Source organism: Stigmatopora argus, chromosome 11 (genome assembly GCF_051989625.1).
Source record: "Stigmatopora argus isolate UIUO_Sarg chromosome 11, RoL_Sarg_1.0, whole genome shotgun sequence".
Classification (NCBI taxonomy): Eukaryota; Metazoa; Chordata; class Actinopteri; order Syngnathiformes; family Syngnathidae; genus Stigmatopora; species Stigmatopora argus.
The window spans coordinates 6,065,037-6,083,242 of NC_135397.1; the positions used below are offsets into that span (position 1 = coordinate 6,065,037).

At 43.3% G+C, this 18,206-nt stretch overlaps 1 protein-coding gene across 11 annotated transcripts in view; it reads left to right on the forward strand.

Moving 5' to 3' along the window:
* The window catches only part of LOC144084422 (protein jagged-1b-like), a 165,200-nt gene that overhangs the window by 142,831 nt on the left and 4,163 nt on the right, over positions 1–18,206 (forward strand). For 10 of the 11 annotated variants that reach the window (XM_077612824.1, XM_077612833.1, XM_077612832.1 and 7 more), the window contains 20 exons: positions 2,501–2,552; positions 4,783–5,040; positions 5,443–5,503; positions 7,503–7,633; positions 7,753–7,872; positions 9,172–9,285; positions 9,517–9,630; positions 9,757–9,870; positions 10,245–10,291; positions 10,615–10,788; positions 11,106–11,256; positions 12,435–12,599; positions 12,868–12,981; positions 13,072–13,185; positions 13,352–13,465; positions 13,795–13,911; positions 15,397–15,424; positions 16,348–16,433; positions 16,996–17,109; positions 17,425–17,534. In XM_077612824.1, coding sequence (XP_077468950.1) covers positions 2,501–2,552; positions 4,783–5,040; positions 5,443–5,503; positions 7,503–7,633; positions 7,753–7,872; positions 9,172–9,285; positions 9,517–9,630; positions 9,757–9,870; positions 10,245–10,291; positions 10,615–10,788; positions 11,106–11,256; positions 12,435–12,599; positions 12,868–12,981; positions 13,072–13,185; positions 13,352–13,465; positions 13,795–13,911; positions 15,397–15,424; positions 16,348–16,433; positions 16,996–17,109; positions 17,425–17,534 — 2,298 coding nt within the window. The remainder of the gene's footprint in view (positions 1–2,500; positions 2,553–4,782; positions 5,041–5,442; positions 5,504–7,502; positions 7,634–7,752; positions 7,873–9,171; positions 9,286–9,516; positions 9,631–9,756; positions 9,871–10,244; positions 10,292–10,614; positions 10,789–11,105; positions 11,257–12,434; positions 12,600–12,867; positions 12,982–13,071; positions 13,186–13,351; positions 13,466–13,794; positions 13,912–15,396; positions 15,425–16,347; positions 16,434–16,995; positions 17,110–17,424; positions 17,535–18,206) is intronic. The other variant, XM_077612835.1, reaches the window with a different exon arrangement.

The window sequence follows — 18,206 nt, forward strand, 5'->3', positions numbered from 1 at the left end:
TTCTAATGGTGTAGCCCACTGTTCCCTCTAAGCTGCGCGCGTGCGCAATTGCGCACTACTCTCGTCTTCTCTGCGCAGCAGAAATCCTATGGCGCGCAGTAAAAAAAAAAAAAATTTTTTTTTTTTTTTTTTTTTTTTTTTTTTTTTTTTTTTTTTTTTTTTTTTTTTTTTTTTTTTTTACCCCTTTCTTCATGATGGGCTCGGTTCTAATGTCCAAAGAGCTCCAGTATTTGTATTTAATCATTAAACGCTGTTTTCGGCTGGATTTGACCGAATTTGAGAGCATTTTGAGCCGTTTGGCGAATGGACGTATATAGACGTTTTTTTGCCTCCATCGCGATATCATCACGACATTTTACCAAGGAATTCACTTCCCTGGGCTCGGTTCTAATGTCCAAAGAGCTCCGGTATTTGTATTTAATCATTAAATGCTGTTTTAGGATGGATTTCACCCGATTGCTGTCATTTTACGGCTCGGTTCTGCTACATCTGCCCGCCCAAGAGTGCTTATTCCCGGGCTGCCATTGATGGTAGACTAACATTGATTTTTACTATAATTTGGACAACACCGGCGGCGGGCCGGATTAAAAATCCTAACGGGCCGTATATGGCCCGCGGGCCGAGGTTGAAAAACTTGTACACACACGATCCGGGGGCGGGGCGAGCGCGCGAATCCCGTTTCGGCGAAACCTCCGTTCGGCCGAATGAACGTTCGGCGGAACGTCCATTCGGCGACCTGCCCGTCTGTCAAACGTCCGTCGGCGAAACGTCTTTAGGCGAATCATCCGAGTACCGATGATGTCGCTCACACTGGTACTCAGTGCGCTCAGGGAGGTTGACTTTCTGCTCAGACCAACAAAAAATTAGAGGGAACATTGGTGTAGCCCCTTGCCGGGCGGCAATATTTGTTGATTAGGTCTTGGATTTCCATTGTTACTTGGTTTCTGTGTGTTGTGCTTGCAGCCAAGTTGTGAGTCAGAGTCTGCCATGCATGGTGATGATGAGTGCTGTGTTTCAAATAATAGCCGCTGTGATTGCAGGAGAGACGCTGGCACGTGATGAGACAAATGTATCCTGGAGAGATGGAAAGTTTAATAGCTTGACAAAGTGGGGCAAAGCCAAGAAAAAAAACAGGGTGGGTGAGTCATTTGCCACTCTCCCGCCGGTCAGGGGTTTTCCTCGGAGCAGGTGTGTGCGCCATGAGGTCATCCACGGCGACGGCGTGTGCCTCCAAGAGGAGTTGTCGGGGTGAAAATGTGAGAATGAAACATGCCTTTGTGGATGGGAGATTACGCTGTTGTGAGCGCTTGGTGATGTGTTGTACATGTGGTGCGGGGTGGTGACTCGTGAGAAAGTGTAAGCTGATATGAGTGCCAGGGCTACCGACGCTGATCAGACCTCGTGCTTTGGAAGTGGAGTCGCGCAGACCAGAACGCAGTGTCCATCACGGTTTCTACTTATCATCTATGTTATTATTTTGTCTGCCTTTCTTTTTCTGACGCTCGTCTTAGAAGAAAAACAATTGTCAAGTGTGGGTGCTTCCCAGCCTTCATAGCGCCACATTAGAAATTAGCGTAAAATTACAAATCCCATGTAGACTGCATAACAGACCTGTTTTTTCAGAACTTTGGAAATCATCCGCTGACGTCTCTGGCCACATTTTGTAAACATGTGGAAAACTTTATTTGGAGGGGGGGGGGATCGGTTTGCAAAAGCGAGCGAGCTTTTTGTGGCTGAGATGAATACATATTTTTGGCATGGCTGTACATAATATCCTTCATTGTGTACTCTTTATATTATTATGACTTGTTGAAGTCATTCCCCTCGAGTCTGTATCGTGTCATTCGGCTGGGTCATTGGGGTGGGGGGTGGGCTGGTTCAGTTGTGGCGCGTCAGACTCCCCCTCCTGCGGGGTTGGGCTGCTCATCTTTCCTGTCGTTTGTCTGCTTTTGTGCATCAACTTCCCAAGATATCTCATTTTAATGCTGATAGTGATGTTGTCAAAACAAAAACCAAAAAGGAAGAAAAAAAACAACCACTAATGTGACAGTTTAATAAACCACCCAGTCAAAGACATTAAATGGTAGTTCTTACATTAAAATAGTTTTACTGTGTTTTGATGACCAATGAACATCGGTGAACGGAACTGTACCCTTGTATGCAATCAATGGGTGAAGATTAAACACAAATTTGTGCCAAGAGCACCATGTGGCGATAAATCACAGTTGGGAAAATTACTGAACCCATTTTTATTCATCCTGTGATAAATGGATTTCTTGCATGTTGCGAGAGGCTTCTTCCCTCCCCCAGAAAACTGCAAGCGTATCCATCCTTAATCAGATCAACATAACTATTATTGTTAGTTACCCAGGTGGTTGGTTTGGAGGATTATTTTAAACAGGTTTCATCATGTTTCATCCGGAGTCAACATTGACAAATGATTTGAATTTTTTTTCTTCCATTCCCGTCTAAAAATCTTATTTTATTCTCTTCTTTACAGAGATCCTACACTTTGATAATTCAAGCATTGGACTTCAACAATGAAACCACCGGTGAGTAAGATATTTAGTTCATTTCCTCCTTTTTTTCCCCTGCATGCCGTCGGAAAGGTCAGGAGGGGAAGTGCCATTTTTTTTTCCCCTGTACTTTCTACCAACTCGCCTTCCACACGGTCTCCTGCGTGAGCACGTGTCTGAAAGAAGAAAGTGTGTTGACAGGGAAGTGTCAGAAGTGAGAGCAGGAAATGAGCGAGAAAGAATGAGAAATGAAGTGGAAATATTTGCATTCTACCCCGATGACTGATGGCAGATGCTACCCGCCAGGGGATGGGTCACGCCGTCTCTCTGTCACCAGGGCGTGAAACTCGGAGCTCATCCGGCCTCCCGCTGCTCCGCCACTTCTGCCAGCATGCTCGCTCGCTCACAACAGAAAGAGCAGGCGGTTGTCTTAATCTATAATACCAGCTTGTTAGTCAAGGTGGGCTAAAGAAGGTTTAACTTGCAGTGAACCATCACCTTCCATGCTATTTACTATTCCCGCTTGTTTACGCAAATCTCTCAGTATGAGGTCAACGAGGTTTCGGTCTTTTCTGCCGTATTTGGCGCTTCCCAGAGAGCCATTAGGGCTCTAGTGTGAAGAGCCCCCTTGAATGTACTGGTGAAGCCCCTTCCGACATCAAACCCGGTAAGAAGTACTTATTTCATTGCCACTCTTGGAATAGATTTCAACGAAGCATGTGGAAAAGCGAGGCCATGTTTGCTGTGAAAAGTTAATATCTTTTGAACGCTGTGATGTTTTGTTGGAGTGTGGCCTCAACAAATTTATCTGGTCTATTTTACGCTGGGCCTCGAGCGGGGCAACACTTAGCGGGGATGTGCCAGCCCCAACACGGCAGGCCACGGCTCAGTAGAGAAGTGCCACATAGCTGAAGCACTAGATTCCAGACGCGTGTGAAATGTTGCCGGTCCCTGCGATTCCAGTACTCAAACACTGCCTCCATGCCAGTCCATACACATAACTAACACGGTCAATAAATGACAGGGAGCCTTGCTTTCTATCTACTCTGGTTCAGCTACATTGCATCATACTACAAACAGGAGCGACTCCTGGTCAATCCCCTCTGCTTGTGTGAGCGCAATAAATAACATCTCTGACACATTTTTCATTCTATCCCAGGTGAAAGATTCATAAAATTTGAGTATGTGCCTGAGAGTCTTGCATGTGCTGTACAAAGTAGTGTAATTTCTGCACTATAAAGCAAACTTCACTAAGCCACATCGCCCAGAATTCACCCAAAAAAGATAAATGCTGTCCCGTTACATAGAGATGTAACACAGAAATAATTAAAAATAATATATCTTTATTAATTATGTTATCACTGCTGTTACTAGAGTAACAAATAACAAAATATAAAACCAACTGAACAATGACTTCTTAGTTTGCAATAGATAGTCCATACTTTTGTTCTACTTTTGTGAACTGGGCTAAGCCTTAGTATAGCAGTTTTGTCATAGATAAAAAAAAATCATAAATAAGTCACTTCGTCATTGAAAGAGCACATTGAAATGGAGAGGAAAAAGTTATTGTTTATAGTCCTAACATTACGGTAGTCCATACTAAAGCGCCAGTGGCTCAGTTTAATGTTTGTTTTGTGTGGGGAGTCCATTGCCCTACCTTGGTCCTTGTCCTTTTGACAGAACCATGACCCTTCTGTTTGAACTAAGTCTGTGCGGTATCTGTGTAATATTGTAAACAATGTGGTCAGACACTTGTTAGAGAATCTTGTGGGAGGTGTTGACTAGAGACAATTTGAAAAATCTATATAACCTTGGGGAAAAAAAGTGCTGATGGGCACGCTAGCTTTCACCCCAGCCCTGAATGTGACGCTAGTGTCTTCACACTATATAATTTATGGCGACTGCGGTCCTGTCCTGGCCCAATCAGATGCATAGGGCAGCATGAAGCTGTAAACCTGAGTTGGAAACGGAGTTAGGACGGTTGGTAAGGGAGTGCGAGTGAGAGAAAAAAGATGTTTTCAAATGCTTGTAAGAGCCGCCTTCTCTTTTCTGCATTTCCTGTAAGTGCTCTCGTAAACCAATACACATAGTTGCTTTGATTACATATAATCATGTATCTTCTACGATTTGTGCTCAAGCATTTTCGGTTAGCCACTGCAAAGTCCCGTTATGCGCTTTGAAAATGCAGCGTGCATTCCAGCACGCTTTATAGCGAAAAATGTCAGATTCCTCAGTGTTGATGCAGTCACTTGTTGTGATGTTCAAGGTGCAGATGAGAGGGTGATACAGAAATATTGGTACTCGGGCCAGATCAACCCGAGCCCAAACTGGCACAAGAAGCCTCCCAATGGCCCCGTCGCTCAGTTCGAGTACCAGATCCGGGTCACCTGCGACGAGCACTACTATGGCGTCGGCTGCAACAAGTTCTGTCGACCCAGGGACGAGTTCTTTGGACATTACATGTGCGACTACAACGGTAACAAGACTTGTCTGGATGGATGGTCAGGACCAGAATGCAACACGGGTAAGAAATGATGACTGATCAGTGAGTGAGTGACTTGTGTGAACTAAATTGTGAAAGGAAGCTTTGGGAAAGTAAAAATGATTTGTTTTGGGAAATAAGTGGAGAGACTGCAGTATGACTCATGCTGATACATGGTTGCTGGGTCATTGCTACTGAATAGATGACTTTGTTTATATAAATACCCCACCCCCTTTTTCGATTTCTATTCAAATGCTGTCGTCAGCATGATGACCAAATTAACTTGGCCTCATTTTCTGCTAAGTTTTCTAAATCCTAATTAATTGACATGTGACAGATGTGCGTTACATAATTGCAAAATGTTTAATACAGTTAAGCTCAAGATGGAAAGTTTGTCTTTAAATTGTCAAGCAGTTGATTTGAAACGTGTCCATTCTCTTCAAGCGATATGCCGACAAGGCTGCAGTACCGAACATGGATCATGCCAGGAGCCAGGGGTTTGCACGTAAGTCAATCTCTTCTCAGCCGTTTTTTTTTATCGTCTGACTGATATTTTCCCAAGCGTCTTCAATTACGGTCGTGTTTTATTGAGGTTGTAGTGCATTATACAGCAACCAATTTGAAATATTGCGTTTACCTTATTTCCCTGCATTCATTCGTCTATTTATCCTCACAAGGGTTGTCGACGAGTGTTTGACTCTAACATGGTAAACAGTTAACCCAGAGCATGATAACAAAATGAGCAACAATAGAATTTCAACTCACCAATTGCCTCTTAGCTGTTGTGTTGACCACAATGGAAAATGACCTACCTGTTGTCCGGCTTGCACTGGACACTTGAAAATACATTTCAATGAAGGTCTGTCCTTCATAAATCTGGAGGTATGACCACCTAATAATAAACACAGATGAGCTCCTTGTAAAAGCAGCTTGTTAAAGGGAAAAACTGCTTGCGGCTAAGAGGCCACTTTTTTTTCCCCTTTCCTTCTCCTTCTAATTAGTAGGCTAGCGTTATCAGTCAAATCATGTGTAACGTTTAGCGTTGGCTGTTTTAAAAGCGTATTGTTTGTGCAGCTAATGGCTTCCTTAATGCTGTTTATTCACACAGCCAGAGGAAAAGCCTTAGCGCAGATGGGTATCGTGCATGGGCATTGTGTCCATCATCCTGTACGAGGCCCCCTGCTCAGTCCCTACAGTTGCTTTCTTAGTCGTCTGCCTTGGCTCCAAATCAAATACAAGGGAGTGTGCGGTCGGTTGAATTTCTGCACAGGCGCTTGTTTTTCCTCCAGCTTTTGAACTCAATCGGGTTTCTTGTGAGTGCTTGTGTGGCCACTGGCTGAACAAGAGGTTGAAATGTTTTCCTGCACAGGTGCGGCTCTGTTTGGAGCTGACTTGCTCATGTTTTTTCATAACCGCCTGTATCAAACATGCCTTAAGGCAAGGGCAGTCACCCATGCTAATGATGCTGTGGGAATCTAGTGTAGGCGCATAATAGATTGGAAACTGTGTCCCTGTAAACATCCTGCTTGCTAAGCATTATCTGTAGCATTCTTGTATTCTACATTCAGAGGTGGAGTAGTTTGCGGCTCAAAGTTATGATGAATTCGCATGTAAGTTAGCTGCATAATAAAAAAAAAATCTTTTGGGAGCTTTCTGGGGAATCCTCCGCCGACACTCGTTGAGAGAAGATTAGCATACCGTTAAGAAAAGCCTCTTTAATCACAGAGTGAGGTTTACTTAACCACAGGTTTTTATTTACAGTCCATTTCTGGGGGCTAGTCACTATGTGTTTCTTAGAGAGGGCACTCCGTCTCACTGTCACCACTCTCGTCACCTTTCCATGGGGGTAAACTTATCGAGCGAATTTAATTATAATGCCCAGTTGCAGTGTTTTTTGGGGGTAATTATGGATCTGTACATGCTGGCGGTCAGCAAGAAGGAGAGATTTTCTCCTCTCCCCTGAAAGAAAGCCTAACTTCTGACTCATGGGAACCAGAACCATGAAGATCCCGGTGGGATCAACGCAGTTCTGTGCCGCTGCCAAGCCGCAAGCACACTGTTGCGCAGAGGGATGTGTTCCGATGCTAATGTTAGGCATGGCAAAGGCCCTTTGGAAATAGAATTTAGCGATGGGAGTCAAGCATTGAGTTGTTGTATAAACGGTATGCCTTTCAAGTTGGATGTGTGGCCTTTTAAGACCCAGCAGTCAATTATCACAAACTTATTTTAAAAACATTTTTTATTTATTAGACAGTATTTTTGACCGTTTTTTTAAATGTCAGATACAACGCACCTTAACAATTAATAAACAAAACAAAAAAACACTGCTTTTTTTGTTGGCCGTGGACCACTAGTTAAATCCAGATTACCCTTGCTTGCTAAGTAATGTGGACTAAACAAATGATTAAACAGTTGTTTTTAGACTGTGCCACCATTACTGTGGCCAAAAACTGCTACGTGCTTTGCGAAAGAGTCTGATAGCTCATTTTGTGTTTCCTTTGCAGGTGTCTGTACGGCTGGCAAGGACAATACTGTGACAAATGTATCCCCCACCCCGGCTGTGTACACGGCACCTGCGTGGAGCCCTGGCAGTGCCTCTGCGACACCAACTGGGGCGGGCATCTTTGCGACAAAGGTTTGTGTTTTACCTTTAAGTCGTTGGGTTAATTGATGGCGACAGGCGTCCAGTCTACTTGGACTGAGGGTGTCTGGTTCATTAGAAGACTTGAAACCAAACAAGCACTCATATTGCAGATCTCAACTACTGTGGCACTCATCAGCCGTGCATTAACGGAGGGACTTGCAGCAACACGGGACCGGACAAGTACCAGTGTTCATGTGTGGAGGGTTATTCTGGAGCCAACTGTGAGAGAGGTGAGTGCCACCAGATTACTACTGAAAAATGCTGCTCAGACGGTGTTAGGCTATTATGTAACGTCTAAACACTTATTTTGCTCTTGCTAAGATCATAATGTGCAGATTTACAGTGCTACATTGCTTTAAGGAAAGGTTTTTTTTTTTTTTTTTTAAACCAGTTTTTCTTTTTTTTATGTCTTTTAGTTGTTGCTTTGACAGACAAAATCAAAGCTGCAAGCATTTCACATTCTCTGTTATTGTATATAATATGGGAAGAGATTTATGTCCCTTCAATGGAAAGGAAATTAAAACATATAAAAATGACTACATGATTAAATGTGGGTATGAGCTTGCCCGCAGAATCAATTTGAAAAATTCACCTGAGGCAGCTTGATGTTATAGTTTCCAACATTTTGTCTTCATGATAGAAAGGCAGATTGGAAACCTATAAGGCGTTTTCTTTGTGTCATAAATATAATTTGCACATGATTAAAAAAAAATAGACAAGCATGTCAGGCGATGCAGTGTTTGACATTTGAAAGTATGGGAGCCATAATTATTATAATGTTCAAATAACTGGTATCTGCCTAATCTTGTCTGATATTTTAAGTCATAATCTTAAAATCCCTCCTTTCTTTGCACTCAGTGACTCTTGTATGAGTGTCAATGAACTCGTTTGCAACATCCAGAAAGATGAAACCAACACCTTATATTTTGAAGAATAGAGTGGGGGTCTGGAATCAGTCCCAAATCAGGTTGTCAGAGTTTGATCTCCTGTGGTGGATCATCTTGTTACCCCTTCTCTCCCTGTTACAAGCAGACAGCAATGCTAATGTTCAGCTGCTGCAAACACTTACCACGGAGACGATGGTTCTTTGCTCATTAAATGTGAGCCTCGCGGGGTGCTGACAGCTTAACTGCCGGCATGTCAGGAAACCGTGCCCTCCGTGACGGGAGGTGTGGAGTGGAAGGGGGTGACGTCGACATGTCGGAGCAGAGGGATGTCCTCGTTCATCTTGATTGCGTAGTCATCTCCGAAATAAATCATTTGGGGTTCATTTATTGGCTCGCTCATCCCAGGCTTCCACTCAACTTGTTCCCCCACTCAGGCGGGAAGTTATTGGGAAGTCACACGCGTTGGCCGGGGTCAATTTGGCATGAAAGATGATTTCTTCGCTGTTGGGTGGGAGATTTTAGAGGGGGCGTAGGTTTTTTTTCTTCTTACTTACCTACTTAATTGAAGGTGGGGTGGAATGAGTCAGAAGGGTGTGTTGTGTTTGCGTGTCATTTTGTAACCTTTCTTTTTTTGCTTCCTAGCGGAACATGCCTGCTTGTCCAATCCTTGCTCGAATGGCGGCAGCTGCTCAGAAACCAGTCACGGTTATGAATGTCACTGTTTGCCAGGCTGGAGCGGCACTTCCTGCACTCTCAGTGAGTAAGACTTGCACTCGCAGTCTTGGATCATTTTTTTTTAAAGGTTATAAATAGTCACTTGCCTTAAAAATAAAGGGCAACTTTTAAATAATGGTCCACTGTCGTAACCGCTGTCCCTGAAAGAGTTAAAAGGAATTTGGTGTCAAAAAAATGTCTACTGGCTCTCCTTCAGTTTGAGTATTATTCTTTGCCAGCTATCTATTTAACTCAACTGTTCTTTCCATGCAGATATTGATGACTGCTCTCCAAACCCTTGTAATCATGGAGGGACCTGCCAAGATCTTGTCAACGGTTACAAATGTCTTTGTCCCTCTCAGTGGACTGGAAAGACATGTTTGATAGGTGAGCTTTCCTGCTCAAATCTTCTCCTTCCCCTCTGCCACTACATAGCTGTCAACTGCACATGTAAATACCAAGCTGACATCCTCTTTTTTTCCTCCCCCTTCGCTGGACCCCCTTTCCCGCTAGATGCCAACGAATGCGACGCCAAGCCCTGCGTGAATGCCAACTCGTGCCGCAACCTGATTGGCGGGTACTTCTGCGAATGCGTCCCCGGTTGGATGGGCCAGAACTGTGACGTCAGTAAGTTGACAGCTGTCAGCTGCAGCTGCGGACCATGTCGACAGCCTTGCCTATTTTTTATTTTATTTTTTTCATTTTTATAAATTGCTTTCCGGGCGTGCCAGACTGGCCGAATAAAACTCCTGCCTTGTTCTTATAAAAAAAGTAATAATTTAAAAAATAGTATCTCAAAAACAGTCGGTCCATGTTGCACAAATGAAGCTTTATAGTATCGCCATTGGGCCCAATTGTGATGCTTTAAAAAACAATTCCAGGAAGAATTTTGATTGGCTCGCGAATTGCTCAACATATTGTGCCTCTTCTGCAATATTTTCAACTCCTTTTGACTTAAATCAATGTGTGCCCGTTTAACCATATGTTCTTTTCCCACATAGATATAAACGACTGCATGGACCAGTGCCAAAATGGGGGAATCTGCCAGGTACGCGTCAAAAACTGTCTTGAGAGTTCCTATCTTGTTATTTATACTTTGTCGGCGAGATTACCGTTATCGCCCACCCACAACTAATTGATTGTCAAATTAGAACTTTAAAACATTGTTTCAGTAAAAACAAAAAATGATTTGTACAAAATGTTGTATTATATTTTTTCTTATTGAAAGTGTAGATGTAGTTGAATACCAAATTTATAGTGAGTGTGGCCTACATGACTCAAAATGATCTGATGCATTAATGAGGCAAAGTTATTTTAAAGGATCCAATATAGTCTGCCAAGAGTTAAAGATGTTGTGTGCGTATTGTTTAGGACTTGGTGAACGACTATCGCTGCACGTGTCCCCCCGGCTTCACCGGCGAGCACTGCGAGAGGGACATTGACGAGTGCGCCAGCTCGCCTTGCTTGAACGGCGGGCGTTGCCAGGACGACATCAACGGCTTCCACTGTCTCTGTCTGGCCAGATTTTCAGGGAATCTCTGCCAGGTAAGACGCCGCCACCGCCGTGCGCACGTGGGCCATTCCCACCCTCCTACATGGCTGCCCTGCAGTATTCTTTTTAAGAGAACGCTTTGCTGGAGCTTTCCCTAGCTTAACTGGGATGCATTCCTCGGTGCTGTAGCCCAGACTCTGAGGACGGCTCTTATGTCTCTGACTTGTTTTTTTTCCAACAAGTACTTTGTGTGTGTGTATTGTTTCCTGGCACGGCCTGTAGGGAGGATGCTGTGGCTTTTTTTTTTGCTGTTTAGTGTAGCAGAAAGTATGTCAGCTATCAAGTTTATACTATACTTTTCTTGCCCTAGCTGGATATCGATTACTGCTCGCCCAACCCGTGTCAGAATGGAGCACCCTGTTTCAACTTGGCCACAGACTACTACTGCGCCTGCCCGGAGGACTACGAGGGCAAGAATTGCTCTCACCTCAAAGACCATTGTCGCACCACCACATGTAAAGGTAAGTCTTCTGGCTTTTCCGGGAATGTCCTGTAAAACGATACGTGTTTTAAAATAAAAGATTGGAGCACTTAAGATGGATTCTTCCCATGAGTGCAATACCTGTTTTTTTTTCATTTTTCTTTTTTGTGTTATTGAGTTCCTATGCTCGATTTTCTTGGCCAAGGTGAACAAACTCCACCTCCACATATCTTTTCCATTGATTCCCCTTGGAGTTGAAGAAAATCTGGCAAAAAGCTCATTGTACTCTGTGTGTGAGTTCCCAAGAATGACTTGGTGGGCGACCATCTCTTTTTTTCCTCCTCTACAAATCTGCACATTGTGTGTGCATGTGTTTGTCTAATTGACGGAGTAGACCAACCGCACAGGCAGATTCTTTCTCATTGACAACAATTAAATGATTACATTCAGTCCATTTGCTTAACCTGATCAAACAAGGGGAAACAAAGGAATTATAGCACATTCTCTGTTATATTGTTTATAATAACAATTTATTGCTCATTTTGATCATCTTTTCACAATATGTGCAGACAATGCATTAGAAATAGCCTTTTGATTTAAAACTTTCTTTCTCATTGACAACAATTAAATGATTACATTCAGTCCATTTGCTTAACCTGATCAAACAAGGAGAAACAAAGGAATTAGAGCACATTCTCTTAAATTGTTTATAATAATTTATTGCTCATTTTGATCATCTTTTCACAATATGTGCAGACAATGCATTAGAAATAGCCTTTTGATTTAAAACTACTTTAACCTAAGCATATATTTTTGGGGAATTGTTGTCCAGTTCATCCCACAAAATTGGATAGTTACTATTAATAATAATAATAATAATAATCAGACAGGATTTGTCATCATCATTGACTCGACAAAAGCCTAATTGTCATCATACCCAGCTGCGTATGACGAAATTGGTAGTGCTTCTCCACAAATTGCGCTTTCCTGGCAAAAGGCCCAAATAAGTGATCATTACAGACCAATAAATTGACCAAACACAATAAAATTGACCTATATGTCTAGATTAAGGGGGTCAGTAATGTAATTTTGAATGTAGTAACTAAATACTGTTGTTTGCTATATGACTATAAATATTGGAAGCTATCTCTTTGGGCTGTTTTCAGTTGTTTACATTTTTTTTTTTTCAATCATGACCGCAAACCTGTCTGTGTGCAGTGATTGACAGCTGCACCGTTGCGGTGGCATCCAACAGCACGCCCGGAGGAGAGCGCTACATTTCATCCAATGTGTGTGGGCCTCATGGCAGGTGTCGGAGCCAAGCCGCTGGACAGTTCAGTTGCGAATGTCAAGAAGGTTTCAGAGGAACCTACTGCCATGAAAGTAAGACCTTCCAACTCATTCACCTTTTTATGTCATTATATTTTTGTTTACATCCGCCTAAGCAGCCAAATTCAAAGCCTTGGCCAATTTCTGACATTTGACCCTTTCAATTCTAATCCAATTACCTGCACATTTGAGTCAAATGGCCTAATAATCCCTGACCGTTGTCCCAATCACCTCCTTTTTTATATTGCAAACATATCCTCCATGTTTAGTAATCCACTATTTCAGCGTTAACCAAATGCAACCGCTATCTTTTAAATCTCAGATATCAACGACTGCGAGAGCAGCCCGTGCCGCAACGGCGGCACATGCATCGACAAAGTTAGCGTGTACCAGTGTATCTGCGCTGACGGCTGGGAGGGCGACCACTGTGAGATCAGTGAGTACCTAACGGGAACATCAAAGCTCATTTAATGACTCCTTTTGATGTGCGCCGCATTAATCCCGCCCGTCTTCCGCGCCGCACCAGACATTGACGACTGCAGCGCCAATCCCTGTCATAATGGTGGGACGTGTCGGGACCTGGTGACTGATTTCTTTTGCGAGTGCAAGAATGGCTGGAAGGGGAAAACGTGCCACTCCCGTAAGGACCCGCCCGACCGCCTTTTTTTTCTTTTAGCTCCCCTTTACTCTTTTGTAGTCTGCCTATACAAGCTTGTGGTATGTGTTGATGAGTGTATAAGAGCTATGTGTACAATACAGTGTATGTATATTTGGTAGCCGCAACCCTTATGAAATTCTCCCCCCAGGCGAAAGTCAGTGCGACGAAGCCACTTGCAACAACGGAGGCACCTGCCATGACGAGGGGAACACCTTCCAGTGCAAGTGCTCCCCGGGATGGGAGGGGACAACGTGCAATATCGGTGAGCCCCACCTCCACATCGCTCTTGTGTGGTAGAGATCTGTCTTCTAGTTAGATCCCAAAGCAGATTTCAGCCCTTCATTCTGTCAACGCTCTTTCTCTGCCCATTTTGCCCTCCCACAAGCGCTGAGAGACAGATGCTTAAATACCACCATTGCGCTGACAATATTCTTTAATGTTTTGGAATGTAGACTACCCACAGAAAATGGATCCCCGGCTAAAAAAAATAGCGATGCACCGTGTTGTTGACATCGGTCCGGGTCACCTCACTGATAAGCATGGAAGTGCTTCCAGACATAACTATATGCTTCATTTTTTGTTTTCCTGCAGCTAAGAATTCGAGTTGTCTTCCGAACCCTTGTGAGAATGGAGGTACCTGCGTGGTAACGGGGGATTCTTTCTCCTGTGTCTGCAAGGAGGGCTGGGAGGGCCCCACGTGCACCCAAAGTAAGGGAGTGTTCTCATTATTTAACCAGTTAACATTGATTTCTACTATCGGTCTTAATATAGTTTCCTGATCTATACCAAAATATGTTTGCAACACACAAGCTGTGGCTATTTTAGCAATATGGATAACATTTTTGCTTCTTTTTTTAACCTTATCGACTTATTGGTATGCACAGTGCAGCATTAAGATCTCTAATTTACCAAAACATTACACAGAGTAAAAAAAAAAAAGAAAAAATATGTCAACATACATCAAATTACAAATGCTATGATGAGAACCGACAAGAATGGACCCGAAAAGTAATCATGGAGCCTGAAAATAAACTATGAAATCACACGAATAGAAGTATTTACATACTTTACAAAATGCTCTGTTGAGTCACATTTGGCAGCAGTTTCAGGTTCAAATACTTTGAATGTGTTTGATGTCTCAAGCTTGGCTTACCTATCTTTGGTCAGTTTGTCGATGTAATTTAGTATTCTTTTCCTCCCAATAATCATGTGGACTCCAGTTACGATAAATGATTATTCGGAATTAACTAAAGGTCAATTGGAGCGTTATCACAAAGGCTAGGAATGCTAAGATACTGACTGTAGAAGAGGTTTGTTGTTTTTATACGTTTGTGCATAGTACATCTTGAAACTTGTTTATTTATCAGGTGTGTATCATCTTGAGGATTTTGTTTAAAAAATTCATGGCCTCCTAGACAACAATAGCCGTCCAATTCCTTTTGAGTGGGAAGATTCACCCTCCTAATCAAAGCGTATTGCATTTGGCGCCATCGATCGCTGCCAATACAAATGCGTATAAAGGGTTAACTGGGGAATTTTGTATCATTGAAATGTTTTTTTTTTTTTAAATCATTTATAATAATATGAATCCTAGTTCTACAATGTGTCATCATGTTGAATTGGCACCAAGACAAATAGCCAACAGCCAGCGAGATGCAGGTCCTTTATGCTGTTTGTATAAATAAATGTTCAAGTCAATCGCTCCCCAGCCGCGGCCGGCCGGCCACGAGAGTGGAGAGAAAAAGGGGTTCAAGCTTAGCAAAGTGGAGACAGATGTTTCCCTCCCTTGTCCAAATCACACTCCTCTCCTTGTTGCATTCTTGTCCAAACAGTGACATGTCTGCTTGTTCTGCAGCCCTGCTCTCTTTCACCGGCCGCCCTGCCCCTCAAACACATGCGCTCAAAAAGAGAAATTCCCCGACATTTGAGGGCAAAAAAAACACAAAAGGAGGCGGTGGAGACTGTGGTTGTGAATCTGGGTGTGTGGAGTTGTTGTGGTGACGGCGGCGGTGGAAGGGAGGGGAGCCGTGCGGTTAATAAGACGCAACCATAGGGCGGCATGGGATCCGGAACCCAAAGTGCACGCAAGCCCGGACGCGTTCTTTGCTATTATGTGTACCAAACACTCTGACGTGAGGAGACGAAAAAATAAATAAATAAAACACGCTCATTAATTTTTACTCTCTCTTTCAGACACCAACGACTGCAGTCCACACCCATGGTAAGTTGACGTTAAACTTACTGGCAAGTGAGTGCAACCTGAAAGTTGCAAAGTGATAACTACAGGAAAAAATAAATTAATGTTAAACTAGTAGCAAATTAATAAGATATTTAAAAAAAACAGATTGCTGCTTTACAGCAAAGAACTGTAAAAAATATCCAGGTATAAATGTCTGATGGTGGGGGTGACATCACTGTGCTCCCTGTCTCATTCACGTAATGGCACTGTGGCAGTTGGGCGTGCTTACTGTTGAGCTAAAAGTCTAGTTTCAGATACAGGTAAGGTTCTCAGGTCAGGTAACTCTTTATAGGCTACTTGTTGATCTCATTGGCTGTAATAGACAGTGTGAGATATCCAGCCAATGACATACCTGTCAACCTCTGTCGATAACTGCCCTTATAAATGATTGATTCCCCTTACAAACCCCGTCGTACGGTGTTTGTAAGGTTTTTTGGGGGGTTTGTAAGGGGAATCATAATCATTTATAAGGGCAGTTATCGGCAGAGGTTGACAGGTATGCAATGATCACTAAAATAAAAGGCTTTAGATGCACTGAAGGAGACCCTAAATAATAATTGAGATCTGGCAATGGCATTTTGCATTATGTAGGCCACACTTGCATACCATATGTTATTATTGTGGCCTCCATGATTCATCTAACGTCCACTTAGGTGGATGCCAGGTCACTTGCTTACCTCATACGCACAGGACCTGCTGTAACCGGTCGGTCCTCGGTAGTCAGCACGTTCGATTGCTGAAATGGTAATGTGGGTTTGAATCAAGAAGGAGCTCAGTGACTTCACCAACACCATTATCCGGGCCAATTTACCCATTTTATTGGCTCATTAGGTGCCAATTCAAGTGTAACAATTGAAAATCAAGCCTCATCTTTGGCAAGTACCAACCTTTTGCCTCTTTTGCAGCTACAACAGTGGAACCTGTGTGGATGGCGACAATTGGTACCGATGCGAGTGCGCCCCGGGCTTCGCGGGCCCGGACTGTCGAATCAGTGAGTATTGAGATCTACGTCCGCTTACCTCGCCCACACGCGCGTTTGTATCGGGCGGGCCACAGGACAGCTACGAAACGGCCGGTCTAGCCGGCCAATTATCTGGGCGTTGGGCTGCGGGCCAGGCCGAGCCATTTCGGTGTCACTCCACCAGGCCCCACTGCAGTCCCCGGGGGAAAGCGGCTTAGTGTGCCAACAGCTAATCAGCCGTGCTCTCTGACACTGATTACACAGATTGTTTTCCCTCTTAAAGGCTTTCAGATGGCCACATTCTTTCCCATTGCGAGCCCTTTGTTCCCTTAAGTCCAGCCTGTAACTCCTGCATACTTGCGATTGACGATCCCTTTTAAAGCTCAATAAGATGGGCCGGCGGGAATCCAGCCCATTTTAATAATACACGTTTTTCATCTTTTAATGAACTATTAGGCTGATTAAATGACACATGACCTTGGTGAACTCGCTCAGTGATTTACAGTTGTTTGCCGACTGATTATCCCCAAATGTTTGCATTCTGTCTGGCTGTCCTCTAAGGAGGCTTTTTTTTTGTCTTTCCTTGCTGCAGATATCAATGAATGCCAGTCCTCCCCGTGCTCCTTTGGCTCCACTTGTGTCGACGAAATTAACGGCTACCGATGTCTGTGCCCGCCAGACAGGAGTGGGACACAGTGTCAAGAAGGTACAAGGCCTACTGTCAAAAGAAAAATGCTCCATTTATAGCACGCACTGTAGGGGAGAACGGAGTTGGTTGTCATAGAATACTGTACCCTTCCATCTATTTATGCATAGACCTTCATTTATCACAAGATTAACGATTTGATCACAGGATTGGATCCGATCCAGTGTTTGCTTTCATCACCATCTCACTTTTTTAAACCATTATGCAAACACTGCGTCTTTAGAAACCAAAGATGGTGTAAAAAAAATCATTTCATTGATAATTTTCATTCACATTTTCTATTGTTTAAATTATGTTTGTTTTATTCAAATGCAGCGTCAAGAAAAGCCTGCTCCGTTAACGGCCGCGTGATCTCAGACGGGGTCAAATGGGATGACGACTGCAACACTTGCCACTGTTTCAATGGGAAAGTCATATGCACAAAGGTATGCAAAGCACGGACCACGTGTGTGTCACCAAGTGTTAATATTCGTCTATTGGGAGCGTGTGTGTGAACAATGGCAGGATTAGATGGGGGTGTGAGGAAGCATGAAAATATCTTGGGTCGGGCCACTAATATTCAGTCGGTCATGTGCGGCGGCTTTGCTGTGCAGTGTCAGGTTCTCAACTGCGATGATGCGCTTTGTTTTGAAAGGAAACAATGGTCGTTGGTTATGTGCCAGTTTTTTTTTTTTTGCGCTGGAGGAGGCCGAGTCATTTGATAAAAGGCAAAGCCTCGGGCGCCGTTCTTCTTTCCGTACCAACGTCAGATCAAACAATGCTGTCGTTTCCTCTCGGGGAAATGCATCATGGGGATTTAGGAAGAGAAAAGGACTTTTGTAAACTACAGAAATGATTCGCGAACAGTAGACCCCAGCCATTCGTGACCAAAATGAGTAAAAATGGGCAAAACATTGATGCCCATCTTAATGGAAGTTTTAAAAAAATGGATTGGTTTTTAAAAAGGAACTTTAAATTCAATCAATGAATGGTTGAATATGTGAGGGTCCATTGTATTATTATGTTACAATTTCCCTACAGATGTACCCCAATGGGACAATAATAAAAAAAAACAACTAACTTTTTAATTTAAAAACTTTTAAAGGAAAAATAAACCT